The 27369-nt window shown below is 33.5% G+C and overlaps 1 protein-coding gene across 3 annotated transcripts in view; it reads left to right on the forward strand.

Moving 5' to 3' along the window:
* Positions 1-27369, forward strand: part of DACH2 (dachshund family transcription factor 2) — a 678262-nt gene that overhangs the window by 509496 nt on the left and 141397 nt on the right. For all 3 annotated transcript variants that reach the window (XM_074323712.2, XM_074323713.2, XM_074323711.1), the window contains exon 6: positions 17629-17801. In XM_074323712.2, the coding sequence (XP_074179813.1) occupies positions 17629-17801 (173 nt within the window). The remainder of the gene's footprint in view (positions 1-17628; positions 17802-27369) is intronic.

A 27369-nucleotide genomic window follows, 5' to 3' on the forward strand; every position in this document is an offset into this window, starting at 1 on the left:
TGTACAATGTCAGAGGGGTAGTAGATTGGGGGAGGAGGGTTATCACTTTGTGAGGGGTATAAATGTCTAATTATTATTGTTTTGTACACCTGAAAATAATACAAATAAAGTAAAAAGTGGGGGGAAAAAGTAGAACAGGGTATCCAAGATCTGTGTGGCAATTACAAAACGTGTAGCATAAAACAAGTAATGGGGATAACAGAAGAACAAGAATGAAGGAAAGTAACAGAAGAAATATTTGAAGTAAAAATGACTGAAACATTTCCAAAATTAATGAGACACCAAACCACAGGTCCAGGACTCTCAGAGAACACAAAGAAGGATAACAATATATATTATACTCAAACTGGAAAAACAAAAACGAGAAAATCTTGAAAGAAGACAGAGTGGGGTGGCGGGGAGGACATAGATAAGAATTACACTGGACTTATCTTCAGAAAACAGGAAAGCAAGCATAGAGTATTGTGAAATATTTAGACTGTTGAAAGAAAAAATACCCACCAAATTGGAATTCTGTTTTTTTACAGTGAAATTTCTTTTTAAAAGTGAAGAAGAAATAAAGACTTTTTTAGACAAAAGCTGAGAATATTTTTTACCATACCAACAGATCTGCCCTGTAAGAAATGTTAAAAGAAGATCTTCAGAGAATGAATGGTATAGGTCAGAATCTTGGGTCTACATAAAAAAAGGAAGAGTGTTGGAGAAGAAATAAATTAAGGTAAAGGTACAACCCACAATAAATTCTGAATCAGGAAGAAATAGAAAATCTGAATAAACTGATTACTGATAAGGACATTGAATCAATAATCAAAAATTCTCCCAATGAAGAAAAGCCCAGCACCAGATGGCTTCACTGATGAATTTTACCAGATATTTAAAGAAGAATTAACACCAGTCCTTCTCAAACACTTCCAATAAATCAACGAGGAGAGAACTTCCCAAACTCATTTTACAAGAGCAGTATTATCCTGATACCAAAGTCAGAAAAGGACACTACTAGAAAAGAAAACTACAGGCTAATATCCATGATTAATATAGAAGTTAAAATTCACAATAAAATACCACCAAAGTGAATTCAGTAGCACGTTAAAAGGATTATTCACCATGATCAAGTGCCATTTATCCAAGTGATGCACGGATGGTTCAACATATGCAAATCAATCAATGTGTTACATCACATTAATAGAATGAGAGAAAATATTTTGTCATTTAAATAGACACAGAAATGCATTTGACAAATTTAGCATCCATTCATGATAAAAACTCTTAAATTAGGCATTGAATGAACACATTTCAAACATAATGAAGGCCATATATGACAAACCCACACCTAATATCTTACTCAATGGTGAAAGGTTGAAAGCATTTCCTCTAAGATCAGATACAGGACAAGGGTGCCCACTCGCACAACTCCTATTCAGCATAGTGCAGGAAGTCCTAGCTAGGACAATCAGGCACATACACGCATACAAAAAAAAGTATCAGAATTGCAAAGGAAGAAGTAAAATTTTCTCTATTTGAAGATGACATGAATTTCTATGTAGAAAATACTAAGGACTGAACCAAGAAACTCTTAGATCTAGTCAATGAATTCAGTAAAGTTGCAGGATACAAAATTAATGTACAAAAATTCATAGGTTTTCTATATACTAACAACAAATTTTCTGGATAAGAAATTTAAAAAAATGATCTCATTTACAATAGCATCAAATACAACAAAATACTTCGGAATAAATTTTTATCTATGTAGGTGAAAGATCTGTACACTGAAATGGACAAAGCATTAATGAAAGAAAATTAAGAAGACAAATAAATGTAAAGGTGTCATATATTCACTGATTGGAAGGATTAATAGTGTTGTAATTTCAATACGACCTAAAGCCACCTATAGATTCAATGCAATCCCTATAAAGATACCAATGGCATTTATTGGGGAATTGGGGAAAAAACAACAACACTCCTGAAATGAACGTGGAACCACAAAGACCCCAAATAGCCAATGATATCCTGAGAAAGAAGAAGAAAGCAAGGAGCATCACACTTCCTGATTTCAATCTATATTCTAAAGCTATAGTCATCAAAAACAGTATGATACTGGCATAAAAACAGATGAATAGATAACTGATACAGAATTGAGAGCCCAGCAATATATTCAAGCATATATGGTCAACTAATACTTGACAAGGGACCTAAAAATACTCAATGGAGAAAAAAAATCATTTTCTTCAATAAATGATGCTGCAAAAAATGGAATACTGACCTGTAAAAGAATGAAACTTGATCTCGATCCTATACCATTCACAAAAATTCTCTTGAAATGGATTAAAAACTTAAATATAATACCTGAAATCACAAAACTCCTAGAAAAACATATAGAGAAAAAAACTCCTTGAAATGGATCTTCATAGTGATGTTTTGGAAATCATACCTAAAGCATAGCAACAAAATAAATTTTAAAAATAACAAGTGGGACTACATCAAACTAAAAAGCTTCTGCACAACAGAAGAAACCATTAATAAAGTGAAACGACTATCTACAGAATGGGAAAAAAATATTTGCAAGCCATATACCTGAGAAGGGCTTAATATGTAACATATGTTAAGAATTCATACAACTCAAAAGCAATAAATAAATAAATAAATAAATAACCTAATTTTAAAATGGGCAAAGGATCTGAATAGACATTTCTACAAAGAAAAAGATATATGAAAGGACAGCAGGTACATTAAAAGATACTCAGCAACACTAATAATTAGGAAAATGCAAATTAAAACCTCAATGAAATACTATCTCAACTTGTTAGAATGGCCATCATTAAAAAGACAAGAGATAACAAATACTGGCATGGATTTGAAGAAAGGGAACCCTTGTGTACTGCTCGTGAGAATGTAAATTGGTGCATGTGCTATGGAAAACAGTGTGGAGGATCTTCAACAAATTAAAGTAGAACTACCGTATGGTTCATCAGTTCCACTTCTGGGAATATATCTAAAGGAAATAAAAAAACATTAACTTGAAATTATACCTTGTTTCCCCCAAAATAAGACCGGGTCTTATATTAATTTTTGCTCCAAAAGATGCATTAGGGCATATTTTCGGGGGGTATCTTATTTTTTCATATACAACAATCTACATTTATTCAAATAGAGTCATGTCGTCTTCTGGAACATCGTCATAAAGTACTAAATGCATCTGTCTGGCTGATGATCTTAACTGGGGCTTATTTTTGGGGTAGGTCTTCTTCTCAGGGAAATACAGTATCTGCACCTTGGTGTTCATGGCAGCATTACTTATAATAGCTAAGATGTGGAAACAACCTCAGTGTCCAACAATGGATGAGTGGATAAAGATATGTAGGATATAAAACTGAAAACAACAAAGGAACAAGACAAACAAAGATGGTGAACAAACAATGGGATTTATAGATGATGTAATACAGAATTGTACACCTGAAATCTATGTAACTTTACTAACAATTGTCACCCCAATAAACTTTAATTAAAAAAATTGTAAGTGAAAAAAAAAAGAAGACAAAGAAACAAAAAATCATAGATATAGACAATAGTTTAGTGGGTTACCAGAGGGTAAGTGGTGGTGGTGGTAGATGAGGGTAAATGAGATCAAATATGTGGTGATGGAAGGAGAACTGACTCTGGGTGGTGAACACACAATGTGATATATAGATGACGTATTGCAGAATTTTACACCTGAAACATATGTAACTTTACTAACCATTGTCACCCCAATAAACTTTAATTAAAAAAAAGTTGTTACATATATGTATGCAATGGAATATTATTCCGTCATAAAAAATGAGGAAATCGTACCATTTGTGATAACATAAATGGACCTTGAAGGCATTATGCTAAGTGAAATAAGTCAGGCAGAGAAAAACAAATACTGTATGATCTCACTTATATATGGAGTATAAAAATGAAAAAGTATAGAAAAAGAGATTTGTGCTTACCAGGGGTAGAGGGTGGGGGTGGGGAATTAGAGGAAGAAGTTCAAAAAGTACAAATTGCACTTGTTAGATAAATAAGTGCTAGGGATATAATGCACAACATGATGATTATAGCTAACAGTGCTGTACGACAGAGGAAAGTTGTTAAGAGATTAAATCCTAAGAGTGCTCATCAGAAGGATAACTGATTTCCTTTTTTCTTCTTTATATTCTTTTTATTGTATTTATATGAGTAGATGGATGTTAGTTGAACATGCTGTGTTAATCATTTCACAATATATGTAAATCAAACCATCATGCTGCATGCCTTAAACTTACACAGTGATTTGTGCTTTTTTCTAGTTCTTTAAGGTGTAATGTGAGGTTGTTTATCTTGAATGTTTCTTCTTTCTTGAGATAGGCCTGTAATGATATAAATTTCCCTCTTGTTACTGCTTTTGCTGCATCACAATAATTTTGATAGGATGTATTTTCATTCTCATTTGTTTCTATGTATCTTTTGATCTCTCCTCTTATTTCTCTTTTGACCCAGTCATTCTTTAACAGCATGTTGTTTAATCTCCACATACTTGTGTTGTTTCCTGCTTTCTCTTTGCAGTTGATATCCAATTTCAAAGCCCTGTGATCAGAGAATATACTTGGTATGGTTTCAGTCATCTTAAATTTGCTGAGGCTAGTTTTATATCCCAATATATGGTCTCTCCTTGGAATGTTTCATGTACACTTAAAAGAATGTATAGTCTGATGTTCTAGGATGAAGTGCTCTATAAATGACAATTATGTCCATTTCATCTAATGTGTCATTTAGGGCTGATGTTTCCTTACTTATTTTCTGTTTGGATGGTCTGTCCATAGCTGTCAATGACATATTTTGGTCCCCTACTATAATTGTGTTTTGGTCAATATCTCCCTTGAGTTATCTTTATTCCTTAGTAGTTGCTTGGTATACTTTGGTGCTCCCTTATTGGGGATATATATGTTATTTCTTCTTGTAGTGTCCCTTTTATCATTATGAAATACCCATCATTTTCTCTTGTTTCCCTTTTTATCTTCAAGTCTGTTTCATCTGACATAAGTATGGATTTTCTCTGTTTCCCCTTTGCTTGGATATTGATTTCCACCCTTTCACTTTGAGTCTATGTTTGAAATTATAGCTGAGATGCATCTCTCACAAGCAGCATATGGTTGGGTTTTGGTTTTTCATCGAATATGCTACTCTGTGCCTTTTTATTGCTGACTTTATTTCATCTACATTTAGGGTGATTATTGGTGTATGAAGATTTTCTACATCCATTTTGTCTTTTGTTTTCTGTATCTTGGTGTCTCCATTGTTACTTTGCCTTTTTGTTGGCTGTTTGTTATTTTTGTCTGGTGGTATTCTATGATTTTTCCCCTCTGTTTCTTCTTTTTGTATGTTATATGTCTCATTTCTGGATTTTTTTTGGGGTGGTTACCATTAAATTTATGTAAATGAAAGTTTCATATGTACACTAGTCCTTTCTCTTCATCATGTTTCTTATCTCCATTCTCCTTTGCAGATTGAGACCTTTACTCTCTCCCCTTTTATGTTTTTGTTGTCACAAGTTATCCCTACTTAGGCTGTGAGTTAATTTCTGAGTTGCAGTAGCAAGTTATCCTTTTCTTCTTTTTTCTATTCTTTTAATGTTTTTATCTTCTTTACCCTTTATGCTGTGTTTAAGTGTATAGTGCCCTATTTTGTGTAGTGGTTGCCATTTCCTGCTTCTGTCCATCTGTTCATAATATTGCTTATGGTTTTTTATTCTTTCAATAATTTTTTCAGGTTAAATAGCTGCCTCCAGTATTTCCTTTAATGCAGGTCATAGGGTGGAAAATTCCCTCAGTCTCTATGTCTGGAAAGGTCTTTATTCCTCCTTCATATCTAAAGGATATCTTTGCTGGATATATTATTTTTGGCTCATAATTTGTCTTTCAACAGTTTGAATATTTGATTCTACTCCTTCCTGGCTTATAGAGTTTCTGCTGAAGTCTGATGATAGTCTAATGGGCTTTCCCTTATAGGTTTACTGCTTTTTTTTCTCCTTGCTGCCTTGTGAATTCTTTGTTTGTCATTAATTTTTGACAGCTTCAATACAATGTGCCTTGGAGAAGACCTGCTGGAATTGAGTTAATTAGGTGTTCTATTTGCTTCTTGTATTCGAGGATCCAGTTCTTTCCACAAGTTTGACAAGTTCTCATCAAATACTTATTCGACTATACTCTCTGTTCCTTTCTCCTTCTCTTCTCCTTCTGGTATGCCCTTTATTCTTATGTTACTCTTTCTGATAGAGTCAGAATATTCTTATATACTTCTTTCGTTTCTTTTAACTCTCATGTCTCTCTCTTCTTCCATCTACGTCATTTCCAGATTTCTATATTAGATATCACTAATTGTTAACTCCATCTGATTAGCTCTATTACCTAAGCTGGCTATTTCATTCTTCATTTCTTTTACTGAGTTCTTCACCTCCAGAATTTCTATTTGCTTCTTTTTTAAAATATCTGTCTCTCTGGCATGTATTCATTTTGTTCTTTGACTGTGTTTTGGAGTTCATTAAACCACCTGTCTGTGTTTTCTTGCATCTCATTGAGTTTTTTCAGAACTGCAATCTTGAATCCTCTGTCATTTATGTCACATGTTTCAATTTCTTTAAGTTCATTCTGGAGAGTTTTCATTTTCTTTCTGTGCTGCCTTGATGCCTTGGTTCTTTATGGCAATTAATGAATTATTATTTCTCTTCCTGGTTATCTACAGGATTGGGTTCTGCAGCAAGCTGATATGAAAAGGTCTTCCTTTTGCTTTCCAGTAGGTGATGCTGGAATGTTTTATTTTCTCTCCTGCTGCACCCTTTTATTTTCTCTCCTATTGTAGTGTTTTATTTTTTCTCGCACTATTCTGTCTTCTCACTCAATGGAAGGTGGGCTTCTCCTCTGTGAGCAGGTCACCGGGGTCTCAGGGAACTGCCTCCTTTTGAAGACATGGTGGGCAATAGAGTTCTGAGCTTCTTAAATCCAACTTGGGGAAAATATTTAAAAATTTAAAATGTATGGTACATGATATACATATTTTTTCTTATTTTTAATTAATCAAACAAACCATACTATTCAAAATAATAACAGCAATGTGTTGGGTTATTACACCTGATGGATAAGTGATGTAAATGACAACAATGGGGACAAGAGGGAGGAATTGGAAATATTCTACTATAAGGTACTGGCACTGCACATGAAGTGGTACAGTGTTATTTGAAAGTGAACTTAGACAAGTTTTAAAGGTATACTGCAAGCTCCAGGGCAGCCACTTAATTTTTTAAAAAATAAGTATAATTAATATGTTAAGAGAAAAGAGAGAAATGTGTCATGTGAAATGTGCAGTTAACACTTGAGAGGGCAACAAAAGTGTGGAAAACAAAATTTTAAAAAAGAAATAAACAAGGACAATGAATAGAAAAAATAAGAAATATAATAGCTATTTATCCAACTACCAGTAATCACTTTAAATATGATTGATCTAAATACACCAATTAAAGGCATAGATTGCTCCATGTGCGTAGTGACCTCGGATGTCATGCCTTTTCCATTACTTAAATGCAATATACTTCTTATATAATCGTATATCAAGCGAAAAATGAAAACAATGCAAAACAACAATAAAAAATGGAGATTGTTAGAGTTCATAACAAAACAAAACTAAACTATATGTTGTCTGTATGAAACTCACTTTAAATATAAATATAAAGACATATTGATTAAAAATAATAGATTGGAGAAATACGTACTATGATAACAACTAATCAAAAGAAAGCAGTATTAGCTATATTAACTTCAGATAAAGCAAGTTTCAGAGCAAGGAGGATTCTTAGGGATGAGAAGGACATTACATGATAAAGAAGTCAGTTCTTCAGGAAGACATTAACAAGCTTTAATGTGTTTCCTAATACTATCACGGAGTCAATATATATGAGGAAAAAACTGATAAAACTTCCAGGAGAAATAAATGAATCCACTATTATATTTGAAGACTTCAATGTTCATCTATTGGAAATGGACATATCCAGTAGGCAGATAGGCAGAAAGGGTATAGTTAACTAATTATCACCTTCAACCAACTGGGTCTAATAGACTTTTATATACTATTTCATCCAACAACAGAACAATACACATTCTTCCTAAATTCATGTGGAACATTCACCAAGATAGACCATATTCTGGGCCATAAAATATACCTAAACAAATTTAGAAGAATAGACACCATACAAAGTATGCTCTCATTCATAATGGAATTAAACTAAAAATTAATAACAAAGACGGCTAGAATATCCAAAAATATTTGGAGATTAAATAACACACTTCTAGATCACACATGTGTTAAAAAAGAAATATCAAAAATATTTTAAAGGAAATGAAAATAAAAGTATGTCTTATCAAAATTTGTGGGATGCAGCAAAAGCAGTATTTTGAGATAAATTTATAGCACTGAATGACTATGTTAAAAACAAGATATAAAATTGTCAATCTAATTTCATTTCAAGAAACTACAAATCTACAAGGAAATTAAATCCAAAACAGAAGAAAGGAATTAATAAAAAAATTTGGCGTAGAAATCAATGAAGTTAAAAATAGGAAATCAATAGGGAATATCAATGAAACTGAAAATCTGGTTCTTTGAAATGATTAATAAAATTGATAAAATCCCATCCAGGCTAACTAATAAAAGGGGAGAAGATACAAATTACTAATATCAGAAATGAGAGAGGGGCCATCACTGCTGACACCATGGACTTTAAAATGATAATAAAGGAATATTACAGAGAACTCTGTGCCAACACATTTGTTAACCTGAATGAAATGGACCAATTCCTTGAAAGATATAATCTATCAATACTCATACAATAAGAATTTGATAATCTGCATAGGCCTTTACCTATTAAAGAAACTGAGTCAATAAAACAGAAAGCACAAGATCCAGATGTCTTCACTGGTAAGTTTTACCAAACACTTAAGGAAGAAAATATACTAATTTTCTACAGTATTTTCCATGAAATAGAAGCAGCAGCAACACTTCCTAACTCAATCTATGACACCAGCGTTACCCAATTACCAAAACAAGACAAAGCCATTACAAGTAAGGGAAACTATAGACCCATATTTTTCATGAGCACACATGCAAAAATCCTCAACAAAATATTAACAAATCAAATTCAATAATGTGTAAAAAGAATTATACATCATAATGAAGCAGGATTTATGCTAGCTATGCAAGGCTGATTCAACATTTGAAAATAAATTCACGTAATCAGTCACATCAGCAGGCTAAAGAAGAAAAATCATATGATCCTAACAAAAGATACAGAAAAAGGATGTTGCAAAATATAATAACCACTCATAATAAAATCTCTCAGGAAAATAGGAATAGAAGGGGACTTCCTCAACTTGATTAAGAACATCTACAGAAAAACTTACTGCTAACGTCATACTTAATGGTAAGCAATTATATATTTTTCCTCTGAGATCAGGAACAGCAAGGAAGCCTCCTCTCATCACACCTATTCATCATTGTATTGGAAGTTCTAACTAATATAATATGACAAGAAAAGGGCATAACAAGTATCTATATTGGGACAAAAGGAATTGTCTTTGTTCAAGGATGACAGGATTGTCTACGTAAAAATGTCCAAAAGATTTGACTAAAAATATCATAGAACCAGTAAGATATTATAGCATGGTTGTTTAAAAAAGTCAGTTGCTTTCTCATATAACCAGCAATGAACAATCACTGTTTGAGATTAAAAATAAGGCCTTTAGCAACAACAACAAAAAGAAATACTTAGGTATAAACCTGACAAAATATTTATAAGATCTTTAGAAAAAAAACACTACAAAACTCTGATGAATGTTATCAAAGAATATCTAAACAAGTGGACAAATATTCTATATTTATATGTAGGAAAACACAATGTCATTAAGATTCAACCTAACTTGGTCTATATGTTCCATGTGATTCGAATCAAAATCCAGGGAAGTTATTTTGTGGATATCAAAAACTGATTCTCAAGTTTATATGGAAAGCAACTGACCTAGAATAGCCAACGTCACATTGAAGCAAAACAAAGTCAGTCAACTGATCCTACCCTACTTCAAGATTTAATATAAACCTACAGTAGTCAAGACAGTGTGGTATTGACAAAAGAATAGACAATTAGATCATCATAAGAGAAGGGAGAGCCCAAAAATATGTCCATACAAATGTAGTCAACTAATAATTGATTGAGGAGCAAAGGCAATTAAATGGGGAAATCATAATCTTTTCAATAAATCACGCTAGAACAACTAGGTATCTACATGCGAGAGAGGGAGGAGCGAGGGAGGGAGGGAAGGGGAGAGAGAGAGAGAGAAAGAGAGAGGAAGGAAGGAAGGAAGGAAGGAAGGAAGGAAGGAAGGAAGGAAGGAAGGAAGGAAGGAAGGAAGAATCTAGACACAGACCTTATACTCTTAATGAAAATTAACTTAGTCTGGACCATGGACCTAAATGTAAATTTCAAAATTCTAAAACTATGAGAAAATGACATCAGAGACAAATCTAGGTGATCTTGGGTTTGACAGTGAGTTTTTAGATACAATATCAAATGCATGATCCTTCAAAAAAATGATAAATTGGACTTATACATTAAAAATTAAAATTTTTAAACTGTTCTGTGAAACACCCTGTTAAGAAAATGAAAAGACAAGCTACAGAATGGGAGAAAAATCTTTGTGAAACACATACCTGATAAAGGACTGATATAAAATTTACAAAGAACTCTTAAAATTAACAATAAGAAATAAACAACCCAATTAAAAATGAGCAAGACGATGAACAGACACCTCATCAAATAAGATATGCAGATAGTAAATAAGCATATGAAAACATGTTCAACATCATATGTCATTAGTTAATTTCAGAATAAAACAAGATACTCCTACACACCTATTGGAATGGCTAAAATTCAAAACTCCATCAACACCAATTGCTGGTAAGGATATGGAACAACAGGAACCCTCATTTCTTGCTTGTGGGAATGCCAAATAGTGTTGAATGCAAAATGCAATCTATACATGATGTATTATAGAAATATACACTTGAAACCTATATAATTTTACTAACCAATGTCACCCAAATAAATTTAATAAAAAAATTTTAAAGGGAAAAGTATGAATAAATAACCATTATGGAAACTTAAAAAAAAGGCACAGCCACATTGAAAAACATTTTGGCCATTTCTCACACACACACACACACACAAAATATATATAATATATACATATGTATATATTATATGTCTAATATATACATATAATATATACATATATATTCTTTCTTATTTATCCAAATGAATTAAAAACTTATGTCCACACAAAAATTTATATACCAATGTTTATACCTACTTTATTCATAATTGCTAAAAGTTGGAAGCAACAAATATGTCCTTCAATAGGTGAATGTGTAAACAAACTGTGGTACATCCATACCATGGAACAGTAGTTAGAAATAAAATCAAATGAGCTATGAAGCACTGAAAAGACTTGGATGAACCTTAAGTGAAGATTGCTAAGTGAACAAGGCTAGTCTGAAAAAAAACTAAATAGTGTGTGATTCCATCTATATGACATTCAGGAAAAGGCAAATCAATAGAGACAGTAAAGCCAAATGCAAAAGAGGAGAGATGAATAGGTGGAGCACATGGGATTTTTAGGTCTGTGGAATTATTCTGTGTGATACTGTAGTGATAAATACATGATATTATGCATTTATGAAAAGACAGAATGTGCAACACTAAGAATGAACTATAATGCAAACGATGGACTGTGTTTAATAATAATGTATCCATATTGAGTTATCAATTGTAGCAAATGGACCACACTAATACAAGATGTTAATAAGATGGGAAACTGCTGGTGGAGAGGAAGTATATGGAAATTAAATTTCTGCTTATTTTTTTCAAACCTAAAACTGCTCTAAAAATAAAGTTATTTATTTTAAGAAAAGGCGGAGGACCTTTACCATAACCCCCAAAATAGGGTTAGAGAAGTAGATTCCAGAGAGAGTCATGAGCAAGAGTGAAGGCTAAAGTGAATTCAGACTGTAGAGAGCTGCAAATAGTCCTATGAGGCAGAAGTACAGTACACATAGAGGAATATAATGAGATATCAAAACCAGAAAAGTAATTTCACATGGAACCAAAGAACTTGTGTTTTATTCTAGAGATAGTAAGAAGCTACTAAAGTCTTAAAATTGAAGTGGAAAGGCAAATGAAAACCAACCAGGAAGACAGGGTACCAACCAGGTATGAAAGGATTGGTGCCTGACTGTAGAGATGGCAAGGTAATACACAGGTCAGCATCACTTGGAAATTGAATGAATATGAGATTTTAGAGGGAGGATTAGAATATTACTGAAGTTTAAGCCTTTATGGCTAGAAGTTACGTAAAAACTTTAGTAGTTGTGCAGAATACAAAGATGTGTTAGAAATAATGCTTATAGCAGTTTGCACGATGTCCTTGAGGTTAACAGGAAAGAGATGACCCATTTTGGTGATTTTTAAAAAGAATATACCTTCATTACCATACTGATTAAAAGTCTGTACATTTCCCCAGAAATAAATCCATGCCTATATGGTCATTTAATCTGTGACAAAGGAAGCAAGAATTTACATTATAGTAAAGACAGTCTATTTAGTAAATGGTGATGGGAAAACTGCACAGATACATGCAAAAAATGCTGGGCAGATACATGCACCTTCTTACGCCACATACAAGAATAAACTCAAAATGGATTAAAGACTTAAATGTAAGACCCGGAATCATACAACTCTTAGAAGAAAATTTAGGAAGTACACTCTCAGACATTACTTCAGTAATATTTTTTGCTGACATAACTCCTCAGGCAAGGGAAACAAAAGAAAAAATAAACAAATGCAACTACATCAAACTAAAAAGTTTTTTCACAGCAAAGAAAACCATCAACTAAACAAAAAGACATCCTAATGAATGGGAGAAGATGTTTGCCAATGATATATCTGGTAATGGTTTAATATCCAAAATTTATTAAAATCTCTTACAACTCAACACCAAAAACACAATTCAATTAAAAAATGGGCAGAAGACTTGAATAAACATCTCTCCAAAGAAGACATACAGATGGCCAACAGACATATGAAAACATGCTCAACGTCACTAATCATCAGAGAAATACAAATTAAAACCACAAGGAGATACCACCTCATACCTGTCAGAATGACTATCATCAACAAATCAACAAACAACAAGTGTTGGTAAGAATATGGAGAAAAGTGAACCCTTGTGCACTGTTGGTGGGATTGCAAATTGGTACAGACACTGTGGAAAGCAGTAAGGAGATTCCTACTAAAATTAAAAATAGAACTACCTCATGATCAGCAATGCCACACCTGGGTATTCATTCAAAGAAATCCAAAACACTAATTCAAAAAAATATGTGCACCCCTATGTTTACTGCAGTGCTATTCACAATAGCCAAGATATGGAAACAGCCGAAATGCTCATTAATAGATGATTGGATAAAGAAGTAGTAGTACATGTATACAATGGAGTGTTACTCTGCCACAAAAATGAATGAAATCTTACCATTTGCAACAACATGGATGGGCCTAGAGGATATTATGCTAAGTGACGTATGTCAGACTGAGAAAGACAAATATCATATGATCTTACTTATATTTGGAATCTAAAGAACAGATGAAAACAAAACAGAAATAGATTCATAGATACAGAGAATAAACAGACAGTTGTTAGATGGGAGGGGTGTTGGGTAAGAAAGGTAAAGGGATTAGAAAGTACAAATTGGTAGTCACAAAATAGTCACAGGGATGTAAAATTGAATATGGGGAATATAGTCAATAATGTTGTAAAGACTATAAGGTTTCAGATGGATACTGGACTTATCTGGGGGATCACTTCATAGATTATATAAATGCCTAACCACTGCACTGTACACCTGAAACTAATATAAAATAATATTGAACGTCAACTATAATTAGCTAGCTAGCTAGATAGATAGATAGACAGTCACAGGATGTGTAAAGTATAGCACAGGGAATAAAGTCAATGGTATTGTAGTAGCTATGTACTGCGTCAGATGGGTAGTAGACTTGGTGGGGTTATCACTTTGTGAGGGGTGTAAATGTCTAATCATTATGTTGTTTTGTACATCTGAAACTAATAAAAAAAAGTTTGTACATTGCTAGCATCTGACTAAATGAGCCAGATTATTAGAGTGTTGTGTACTATTGGTGGCTCTCAGTTTAATGTTTTCATCTTTGGGAGAAGGTTGACTTACATAATTCAGTATTTGCATATGATTTGTATGTGTAACTCATGTGGGGTCACTGTTAAACTGTCCTATAATGTAAATATTAGCTTATAGGGTATTATAGTCAATTATCTGTTAGTTATTTCAGGTCTTGATCAGAAAGTGTGACTTTTAAGTCCTTCATGGACAGTTGAAATGTTTGATTAATTATATATTAAAATTGTCGGGGGGGCGGCCAGTTAGCTCAGTTGGTTAGATCGTGGTGCTCTTAACAACAAAGTTCCTGGTTTGATCCCCGTATGGGCCACTGTGAGCTGGGCCCTCCACAACTAGATTGAAACAGCTACTAGATTTGGAGCTGATGGGTCCTGGAAGAACACACTTAAAAAAATAAATAAAAGTTAAAAAAACACACTGAAAGAACAAAAACTCATAGACATAGACAGTAGTTTAGTGGTTACCAGAGGGTTAAGAGGGGGGTCTCTAGAAGAGGGTAAACGGGGTCTAATATATGGTGATGGAAGGAGAACTGACTCTCAGTGGTGAACACATAAAGTGAGATATAGATGATGTAATACAGAATTGTGCACCTGAAATCTATGTAACTTTACTAACAATTGTCACCCAATAAACTTTAATTTAAAGAAGAAAAAAAAAAAAGTCAATGGGTTGTTAAATTCTGTTTGTAGTTTGCATTTAGTTTGCATGTCAATTGGACTTTAAGTAGGCATATGACTTGATACAGCCAGATGGTGTCTGGATGATGCTGAAAATCTTTGGAGAATGAGGAAAGATTATCACACTGTTAATGGAAATGTAAATTGAACAAAGGCTTAGTTAAGCATTTGAGTGGTAAAAGGGAGGAACTGATGGCTACTTTTCATCTGCAGTTTGATCAATTTTTTACTAAAACACTGAGTACACAAAGAAGAATTGAAGTCAATAGTTATCTTGGATTTGTGGTAAAAAAAAAAAGAGCCTTATATAGAAGGCTATTTATGTCACTGATGGTTGCTATTGTCTTGAGCATAAAGTGAAGGTTTTAAGGGAAAGATAAGCACTGATTAATTTAATACACGTTATGGAATATGCCATCATTATATCAAAGCTGTGTGATGAGTAAAGTATAAAAATGTGTACCATGATTCCCCGAAAATAAGACCTAAATGGACAATCAGCTCTAAGGCATCTTTTGGAGCAAACAATAATATAAGACCCAGTATGTTATGTTATGTTATGTTATGTTATGTTATGTTATGTTATGTTATGTTATGTTATGTTTGTTATGTTATGTTATGTTATGTTATGTTATGTTATGTTATGTTATGTTATGTTATGTTATGTTATACTGGGTCTTATATTACAGTAAAGTAAGACCGGATCTTATATTAATGTTTGCTCCAAAAGACGCATTAGAGCTGATTGTCTGACTACCAACGGGTCTTATTTTTGGGAAAACACAGTATGCATTTCAGTAATTTTGGAAGGCTAAGTGAAAATAAACGTCTAGTTTAAATGGGGGTGGGAGTGCAGAAGGCTATTTTTAATTCAGTGTTTACACTGTGTTGAGGCTTCTTTCCTAATCATAGGGAAAATGTTTCATAACTGAAAAGTTTGGATTGGTAGATTGCTTCTAAAATGGATTTAGAGATAGTGAGCCATAAGTGAAATGACAGGGGAAAATTTTAAAATACTTTATTAATGTTCTCTGAGGATTTGGAGCCATAGGGAGCACAGAGTATGTTCCCCTGTTTGGGTTCCACACAGAAGTTAAGTTTCTAGCTTTTCAAAATCTTTGTGTAATTCTGATAACAATGCATTTTTTGGCTGTCTCTATCAGAAATATTGGTAATCACTTTTATTTAGTAGTTTATTTAATTGGGAGGGTCACTTTAGTGTTGTATGAGACCTGTCATATCTAAGGGTGTGTGTTTTTATGCATTGCGCTGACTTCGAATTATTTTTATTAATATTTTCAGTTCTCCCATCATTGTTGAATGTAAGAGATGCACTTCAAATCAATTAGCAGTATTTCTTTCTTCTAGCCTCCTTTTTGTCTTAAAAATATGTGTTTTCATAGTTTGTATTACTGTTACTGTTGATCGAGGAATGAGATTTAGGGTGTCTCTGAATATACTTTCTATAGATCCATTGTTGTTCACTTGCTCTTCTGATGTGGGAAGCAAGAAAAAATGAGGGAATGGCAAAGAGGAAAAAGAGATGTTATTAATTGTTGATAATTGCGTGTAGAACCAACATAAACATTGCCCATCATAGAATTTCTATAATCTGTAACAATTTAAGAAAATTATAGGCAAGGATGTTTTAGAACATCTGTTAAAGATTAGTGGTTTCTGGGCTTCTGTCCAAAAGAACGCAAGATTACTATTGAGGCAATAGTTTAAAATACATTGTAAAATCCTATGGTTTACTTATCATAGGCATGTTAACATTTATATTGCTAGGCTAACATTCCCTTGCCTCTGCTCAGAGATGTTTCCTCACAAATCCCAACCTTTTAAGTGGTAAGTAGACAACTATTTTAATTTGTTAGCTTTTTCATGATGACATATTTGTGGCTCCCACAAGGGTAAATGTGGATAATACTTGAGAGATGTTCTTTGAGAAATTTAAAATATGTGAAAATTATTTCACCTTGCGTAAGAAAACAAACAGAATTCTAGACACTAAAAATATTGGAGTTTGGTATTAAACTGGAAAACAGGTTGATATTTGATAGGGGAGTTTTTCCTTATTGACCATGGCTTCAAATTGGAGCTATTGGCATTCATTTCAGAGATTTATAACTAAAAGGTAGAACATATTCCAAGGCTCACTTTCTTCAATAATTCTGAGTCTAGAGAATCTACATCCTGCCTTGCCAGCACCACTATTATGTCTCCTACACACAGTGTTAAGCTACAGACTATCAACACATCAACATATTAAGATGATTAAAAAGCTAATTACTTCTTTCTGTTAAAAATATTTACATAGCTTAAAGATGATTGTTTGTTTTATTGGGTGAAAAGATTGTATCTTATAAATACTTTGGGAGTGAGAGCAAGAACAAGGACTATTGATAAATAAAAGTCTGGATATAGGAACATTTTTAAAATCATAAGCAATATTAAATCTTACAGGTAATATTAATTGCCCAAAGATATACTAGACTGTAATGAAACTTAATTTAAAAAAATCCAACAAGAATGAATTTACTTTTTTTTTTACTTTTCCATAGCATCAATTTTAATGTGATTTCCCCTTGTCCAAGGAATCTAACAAATGTAATAATTTAACATGCACTGTCTCTTTTAGGACTGGATCTGCCATTTATGATGATGCCTCATCCCCTACTTCCAGTCAGCTTACCTCCTGCATCAGTTGCCATGGCAATGAATCAGATGAACCATCTAAATACTATTGCCAACATGGCTGCTGCAGCCCAGATTCACAGTCCACTCTCCAGAGCTGGGGCCTCTGTTATAAAGGTAAGAATCGTGATTTAAAAAGGACAAAGGTGTTAGTTACATGTAATTTTTGATAAAATATTAGCAATACCATTGGATCTTCAGAATAAACACAGCTCCTTGACTCAGTTGCTTGGCATACAGAACTGATGAAATTGATTTATGACTAGGCCTGCCGAGGTGTTTATTTTATTTTGCTTTGTTGTTGCTATTTGTTTTTATTCCATGACCACAGATCTCACTTTTACTTCTGGCTTTCTGTCTTGCAATCATGAGCACAGTGCGTGAGGAGGTGTGCCCAGAGTAATGATAAAGAAAAATGTGCAACAACCATTCCCATTGCTGGGGTGAAAGAAAGGAAACTGTACATCTTCTGGTGTTTGAAAGGCAGTTGTGGATAGTATATACCGTACAGAACCTAATAGTCAGAAAGACCTGAGTTCCAGTTCTGATTCTGCCACTTAAGAGCAGAATGACCTTGGATATGACATTAACCTGTCTGAACCTGTTTCCTCAACTGCAAAATAAAGGTCATAGTAATAATCTATTCTACATTTTTCATTGGCTGTCCAGAGATAATATGAGTAAAATACAGGTAAAAACTGTGAGCCATTAAGCAAATATGTATGATAATTTACATCATTATCATTATGATGAGCATACTACATTTTTCAAAACTTCATGACCATTGACTAATGAAATATAAATAATATTTTATAAGCCCACCTTATGTCTTTTATTAGTTTGGCCCATGGCCTCTCTGTCCTCTCTTCAAGTATGATGTGAACTAGGATTTTTAATATATTTTTTCGTTTGGTGAGGCAATAATAGAGGGGTGTATATAATCAAAAGAGTACAGCTAATCAGAGCAACCCATTGATTTGTTTCTTTGTTACTTTATTTATTCCACAAATATTATACCCTTGATATATATATGTCATATTGGGTAGTATAGAAAATAGATAAATAAGACATAGTCCTGACTTCTAGGACTCACAAACTGAATGTGAGACAAACAACAAGTACCCATGTAAGTTGTATTAACAAGACATACTGTGATGGATTACATAGAGAATCACCACATATATGGGAATTTAGAAGAGGGAGAGATCATACCTAGCTTGAAGAAGACAGGGTGGAGGGATCACAAAAGGCATTAGAGCTGATGGATTTGAACTGGGCCGTGCAATACTGATATGCTTGAAATAGATGCACATGGGGGTGAGAGAAGTAAAGGTAGAAGAAATGTGAGATTCTGGACATTTTTTGTTCAATTTCAGATTAGCTTCCAGTGTTGGGAATTTCAAAAACAATGAAGAAAATTTATAACATAAACTTCGTAGGAAGGGAAAATAAAAATTGATAATTTTTATTAAGCTCTCTTTATATATTTCTAGGGCTACTTGTAAGTGTGCTTCCTACAGAGACTGTGGCCCGCAGTGGATTTGTCTATCCTAGCTAATCAGAGCTCTGTTGTTTGAATATGGGGCGGGGGGGGGGGGTGCCAAAAAAATGTATACGAGTAGACACTTTGGTCAACGTTGCTCAAGATGTAGTTCGCCGTAATCAGAAGTGTCTGGATGCTGATGGTAACCACTTTGAGCACCTCTTGTAATTGCAGAAGTCAAACTTGTATTGTAAAGATACTTGTATTTTTAAGATGACTTGTATTCATCTTTTGTTATCGGTATATATTAATACAATTTTAATAGTTTTTTTTTTCCTTTCTTAAAATGTGTATACATTTTGTTGACACCCTCTGTATTTGATCAGTGCGTAAACCAGGAATCAGAATTGTTTTTGTGAGAAAAAATATCACATCACCCATGAACATTATTTAAAAGATGGAATAAGTTTCCTATGATTTTGAAACTGGGTGGCTACTAAGTATATGTGACCCCACACAAAACTAGGAAACTTTATTAAGAAAAAGAACGTGGTTTAAATTAATGGAATTGTCATACTTGCTTTAAATTGACGACAAAATACTCTCAATAGAGGTATGTTTATGGCTCTTCAAAAGTACATTCATTTAGTTTTCTTAATTACTGTTAACTTAGACTGAATCAGCTATATTGATAGGTTTGTAAAGAATTTAAAGCAAAGAGGTACTTGGGGATGCAACTCATGACTAGGATTTGGTCATTGGTCATCATGATGGAACTGGAAAATGTAATTATCTTCTTAAATAATCCAAATATTGTTAGTTTATTAAAGCAATATAACAAAATTCTGTTTATTGCTGATTTGTCTATTTTACATGCAAGCTTTTTTAAAAAAAGAAAGACAGAACCTTCACAAATATAAAATTGGACGCTGCTTTTTAAAAATTGACATTTGCTCACACGCTTAAGTCCTACCAAGTACACAGAAACCATTTTATGCTGAAGAAAATTGAATCTACTTTCATATAGTCATTTTGACTACAGTCAATTGAAAACAATATATTTATTTCTTATTCCCTTTGGTAAAATTTCTCTAAAAATCTGAAGAAGTAGATTTTCATCAGAGGGTGATAGGGATATGAAGAAAAAAATGTTTGGGAATTATTTCAGTGAGTAGTGAGAGGCTTTTAATATAGTTGCCAAGATTTGTTTGTTTTTTGCAAAGGTGCTATTGTATAATGGTAACATTGTTAGTTTCAAAATAATAATTCACAGGAAATACTATAATAAAAATCTTATAATTGACAAATGGGTGTTCATATATTGAAAGTTCCACCTTTCCTTTCAAGAAGTTATCAGTATGATACTAGCTGTATCATACCGAACTCTAAGGACAGAAATTTCACACCTCTGTTGATCCATATTGCAAAAGAAATTTCTTCTCAATGTACTTCTTGGTGAATCACTGTTTCAAAGTTCAATCTATTTGAATCCTGCAGGCAGTAGGCAAACCTATGTATTGAGGGTTCCTCATATACTACCCTTGGGGGGGTATGGGACTATTCAAACAAAACCACATTTTTTCTATTTACATTTACAGCCCTCCCCCCCAGGTGTTTGGCATAAAAAAACATGTATTTAAATTAGTATTACTCATTGTTTTATAAAAATACTTAAATTGCAGTCTTTCATATTATATTTACTATTTAGAGATAAACTGTCCTTCCAAATATATGGATGATCAAAAAAATTAACAATTCATCTTTAGAAAGAAATGTCATAACTATGAAATTTGACTTATTTCTGACAAATCCACTATCACTTAGCGAAAGTTACAGTGGCCTGACGCACAAAACTTTCTTTGCTATGTGTTACATTGTCTTAGCTCGGGCAGACTACTATAACAAATTACCATAAACTAGATGGCTTAAAAAATAGACATTTATTTCTCACCGTTCTAGAGGCTGGGAACTCCAAGATCAAGGTGCCTGCTGATTCTCTTCCCGGTGAGAGCTCTCTTGTTTCTTTGTAGATGGCCACCTTCTGCTGTGTTTTCACATGACAAGGAGAAAGGAAGCAAGTGCTTTTTTGCCTCTTATACAGGCGCTAATCACATCATAAGGTCTCCCCACTCATGACCAATGACTTCCCCAAATCCTCATCTCCAAATAACATCACATTAAGTATTATAATTTCAACATGGGAATTTTAGAAAGACAAACATTCATTCAGTCCATAGCTTATATAGTCTAATGTAGTTTTAGTGTCACCCAGGCTAGCTCTATACTTAAAGGTCTGTTAGTATTTGCATTATATCCCTACTTTCTGCAATTTAAAACTCAGCAGTAGAAAAAGAAATCTATATCAGAAACTTGTTATAAATAGTAATAGCTTAGAACACATTACCAAAAAAAAAAATCCAAAAATATGCATTTAGCTTCATTAAAATGTATGAGATTTCACAAAAACAGCTACAAAACGTATTGCTGTCAAAATTTTTATTTACGTCTATCATTTTTACTTTCAGTAAAACTTTCCTTTTTTCCCAAAGCATTTAAAAAAAATCCTTGTGGGGAAAATCATACTGTCATGTTGAAACAAGTCTTCGGAATCCTTCTAAACATCTGCTACTCTCCTTTGGCATAGTTTGTGTTAAACTGATGCCTGTGCCTTGTCACTAATAATCATGGGAATGTGATCACAGTTTCCTGTGGAAGATGGTCTTGCAGTATGTCCTGTGAATATTAGGACTATATGACGAATAGAGGATAACAAGTTAGTGAAGGACTGGCTATACAATCCATAATTAATTTCCAGCATTTAGCATTTCTGACCAAAGGGCCAGGAGCACCTATTTTAATGTTTCTGTGCTTCAATCTTCCTTTCTGCAAAACAGATCTCTCTTTCTTTACACTTGGCTCCTATGTCTGTCTTTCTTCTAATTAAGTCTGCATCAGAAAACTGGTTAGGCTAATCTATAAACCATGTTAACTCTTCATTTTAATTCAAGTAAACCAATTTGGCATTTGTTAACAAAACTTACGTACTATTTGAATGAGGAGAAACTACGGGTATCTGGTTTAAAAATTATGGATCCATATTTTTTTAAATTAAAGTTTATTGGGGGTGGCAATAGTAATGTCACATAGATTTCAGGTGTAGAATTCTGTATTATATCATCTATAAATCCCATTGTGTGTTCACCACCCAGAGTCAGTTGTCCTTCCATCAACATATATTTGATCCCCTTTACCCTCATCTACCACCCCCCACCCCCTTACCCTCTGGTAACCACTAAACTATTGTCTGTGTCTATGGCTTTTGGTTTCTCATTTGTTTGTCAAGTTCTTTTTGGTTTATATAGCACATATCAGTGAAATCATATGGTTCTCTGCTTTTTCTGTCTCACGTATTTCACTTAGCATTATAATCTCAAGATCCATCCATGTTGTCACAAATGGTCCTATTTCGTCTTTGCTTACCGCCGAATAGTATTCCATTGTGTATATATACCACAACTTCTTTATCCTTCATCTATCGAAGGGCATTTTCGTTGTCTCCATGTCTTGGCCACTATAAATAAAGCTGCAATGAACATTGGAGCACATATATTTTTACAGATAAATGTTTTCAGATTTTTTTCGGTAGATAACCAGGAGAGGGATTGCTTGGTCATATGGTAATTCTATTCTTAATTTTTTGAGGAACCTCCACACTGCCTTCCATACCAGCTACACCAATTTCCATTCCCACCAGCAGTGTATGAGGGTCCCTTTTATCCACAGCCTCTCTAACATTTGGTATTATTTGTCTTGTTGATGACAACCATTCTAAGTGGTGTGAGGTGATATCTCATTGTGGTTTCTATTTGCATTTCTCTGATGATTAGTGATGTTGAGCATTTTTTCATATGTCCATTTGCCATTTGTATGTCCTCTTTGGAGAAATGTCTCTTCAGGTCCTCTGCCCAGTTTTTAATTGGATTGTTTGTTGTTGTTGAGTTGTATGAGTTCATTACATATTTTGGATATTAGCCCCTTATAGGAGGTATTTGCAAAACTCTTTTCCCACTCGGTTCACTTTTAATTTTGTCAATGGTTTCTTTTGCTGTGCAGAAGCTCTTAAGTTTGATATAGTCCCATTCATTTATTTTAGCTTTTACTTCCCTTGCCTTTTAGGTCAATTTCATAATCATGTATTTGTACCCAAGGTCCATAAGTTTAGTAACAATGTTTTATTTTATGCAGTTCATTGTTTCTGGTCTTATGTTTAGGTTTTTGGTCCATTTTGAGTTAATTTTTGTACATGGTGACAGTAGTCTAGTTTCATTCTTTTTCACATGGCTTTCCAAGTCTCCCAGCACCATTTATTGAAGAGGCTTTCTTTTCTCCACTGTAAGTTTTTGTATCCTTTGTCAAAATTATCTGTCCATATTTATGGGGATTTATTTCTGTGTTTTCAATTCTATTCCGTTCGTCTCTTTGTCTGCTTTTCTGCCAATACCATACTGTTTTGATTATTGTCGCCCTGTAGTACAAGCTGAAATCAAGCATGGTGATACCTCTAGTATTGTTCTTTTTTCTTAGGTTTGCTTTGCCTATTTTGGTCTTTTTTGGTTCCATACAAATCTGATGATTTTTTTGTTCTATTTCTTTTAAAAATGCCATTGTGATTTTGATGGGGATTGCATTATATCTGTATTCTGCTTTGGGTAATATGGCCATTTTAACTATGTTGATTCTTCCAAACCACGAGTACAGAATGTCTTTCCATTTCTTTGTGTTTTCTTCAATTTCTTTTTAAAATGTCTTATAGTTTTCAGTGTATAGGTCTTTGACATTGTTAAGTTTATTCCTAGGTATTACATGCTTTTTGTTGCAATTGAAAAAAGAATAGTTTCTCTGTCATTTATTTCTTTTTCTGAGAATTAATTGTTAGTATATAGGAATACAATGGATTTTTGTACATTGTTTTTGTAGCCAGCTAATTGTACTGTATCATTTACTGTTTCTATTAGCTTTCTGGTGAAGTCTTTAGGGTTCTCTCTATATAGCATCATGTCATCTGCAAAAAGTGAAAATTTAACTTCGTCATTCCCAGTGCAGATGCCTTTAATTTCTTTCTCTTGCCTGTTTGCTCTGGCTAGGAATTCCAATACTATGTTGAAATGCAATGATGATAGGGGACAGCTCTGTCATGTTCCTGAACATAGAGCGAAGGGCTTCCGTTTTTCCCCATTAATTATGATATTAGCAGAGTGTTTCTCTTGTATGGCCTTTAATATTTTAAGGTATTTTTTTCTATACTTATTAAATGTTTTAATCATAAATGGATGTTTTATCTTGTCAAATGCTTTTTCCACATCTGTTGATATAATCATATGATTTTTGTCCTTTTTTCGTTGTTGTGTATGTAGTGTATCACATTGATTGATTTGTGTGTGTTGAGCCATCCTTTTACCCCTGGGATGTACCCCATTTGGTCGATGTATAAGCTTTTTAATGCATTGTGTGCTCAGTTAGCTAGAATTTTCTTTAGGATTTTTACATCTGTATTCATCAGAGATATTGGTCTGTAATTTACTTTTTTTGTGTTATCCTTAGGAGGTTTTGGTATCAGGGTAATGTTGGCCTCGTAAACTGAGTCAGGGAGCATTGTCTCTTCAATTTTTTTTGGAAGAGTTTGAGTAGGACAGTTATTAGATCCTCTTTAAATGTTTGGTGCAATTCACTAGAGAAGCCATCAGGTCCTGGACTTTCGCTTTTGGAAAGGATTTGGATGACTGATTCAATTTTGTTACTGGTGATCAGTCTGTTGAGATTTTCCAATTCTTCATGGTTCAGCCTAGGAATGCTATATGTCTCCAAGAACTTGTCCATTTCTTCTAGGTTATTGAATTTGTTGGCATATAGTTGTTCATAGTATTCTTGGATGACCCTTTGTATTTCTGTGGCATCCATGGTAACTTCCCCTCTTTCATTTCTGATTTTGTTTATTTATGTCTTTTCTATTTTTGTCTTAGTGAGTCTAGCCAAAGGTTTGTAAATTTTATTAATCTTTTCAAAGAACCTGCTCTCTGTTTCATTAAGCTTTTCTATTGTGTTTTTTTTTGTTGCTGTTGTTCTCAGTTTCATTTAGTTTTCTTCTGATTTTTATTATTTCCTTCCTTTTGCTAAATTTTGGTTTGATTAGTTCTTTTTTTTGTAGTTCTTTAAGGTGTAATGTGAAGTTTTTTATCTGGGATTTTTCTTCCTTCTTGAGATAGACCTGTAATTATATAAATTTCCCGTTTATTATTGCTTTCACTGCATCCCAGTAATTTTGGTAGCATGTACTTTCATTCTTATTTTGCTTTTGATCTCAAGTGTCTTTTTTTTTAAGTTTATTGGGGTGACAATTGTTAGTAAAGTTACATAGATTTCAGGTGTACAATTCTGTATTATATCATCTGTAAATCCCATTATGTGTTCACTACCCAGAGTCAGTTTTCCTTCCATCACCATACATTTGATCCCCCTTACCCTCTTCTCACACCTCCCTCCCCCCTTAACCTCTGGTAACAACTAAACTGTTGTCTGTGTCTATCAGTTTTTGTTTCTCATTTGTTTGACTTGTATTTTGTTGTTTTTGGTTTATATACCACATATAAATGAAATCAAATGGTTCTCTGCTTTTTCTGTCTGATTTATTTCACTTAACATTGTACTCTCAAGATCCATCCATGTTGTCACAAATGGTCCTATTTCATCTTTTCTTACCGCCGAATACTATTGCACTGTGTATATATACCACAACTTCTTTATGCATTCATCTATTGAAGGACATTTTGGTAGTTTCCATGTCTTGGCCACCATAAAAAAGCTGCAGTGAACATTGGAGCACACATGTATTTATGTATAAATGTTTTCAAATTTTTGGGTAGATACCCACGAGAGGGATTGCTGGGTCATATGGTAATTCTATACGTAATTTTTTGAGGAATCTCCACACTGCCTTCCATAGCGGCTGCACCAGTCTGCATTCCCACCAACAGTGTATGAGGGTTCCTTTTTCTCCACAGCCTCTCCAACACTTGTTACTATTTTTCTTCTTGATGGTAGCCATTCTGACTGGGGTGAGGTAATATCTCATTGTAGTTTTTATTTCGATTTCTCTGTTGATTAGTGATGTTGAGCATTTTTTCATATGTCAATTTCCCATTTGTGTGTCCTCTTTGGAGAAATGTCTCTTCAGGTCACCTGCCCATTTTTCATTCGGGTTGTTTGTTTTTTGTTGTTGTTGAGTTGCATGACTTCCTTGTATTCTTTGGATATTAGCCCTTTATCGTAGGCACTGTTTGCAAAAATCTTTTCCATTCAGTTAGTTGCCTCTTTATTTTGTGGATGGTTTCTTTTTCTGTGCAGAAGCTTTTAAGTTTGATATAGTCCCATTCATTTATTTTAGCTTTTACTTCCCTTGCCTTTGTAGTCAAACTCATGAAATGCTCTTTGAACCCAAGGTCCATAAGTTTATTATCTATGTTTTCTTCTATGCAGTTTATTGTGTCAGGTCTTATGCTTAAGTCTTTGATCCATTTTGAATTAATTTTGGTAGAAGTCCAGTTCCATTCTTTAGCACGTGGCTATCATATTCTCAGAGCACCATTTATTGAAGAGGCTGTCTTTTCTCCATTGTATGTTTTTTTGCATCTTTGTCAAAAATTATCTGTCCATATTTATGTGGTTTTATTTCTGGGTTCTCAATTCTATTCCATTGGTCTATGTGTCTGTTTTTCTCCCAATACCATGCTGTTTTGATTGTTGTAGCCCTGTAATACAAGCTAAAGTCAGGGAATGTGATAACTCCAGTATTGTTCTTTTTTCTTAAGATTGTTTTGGCTATACAGGGTCTTTTGTGGTTCCAAAGAAATCTAATGAGTTTTTGTTCTACTTCTTTAAAACATGCCATTGGGATTTTGATGGGAATTGCATTCAATCTGTATATTGCTTTGGGTACTCTGGTCATTTTAAATATGTTGATTCTTCCAATCCATGAGCACGGAATGTCTTTCCATTTCTTTGTGTCTTCTTCAATTTCTTTAAAAATGTCTTATAGTTTTCAGCATATAGGTCTTTCACATCTTTGTTTAAGTTTATTCCTAGGTGTTTTATTCTTTTTGCTGCAATTGCAAAAGGAATTGCTTTTTGTATTCCTTTTTCTGAGAT

This window comes from Rhinolophus sinicus, chromosome 18 (genome assembly GCF_057876585.1).
Source record: "Rhinolophus sinicus isolate RSI-liver-muscle chromosome 18, RSI-T2T, whole genome shotgun sequence".
NCBI lineage: Eukaryota > Metazoa > Chordata > Mammalia > Chiroptera > Rhinolophidae > Rhinolophus > Rhinolophus sinicus.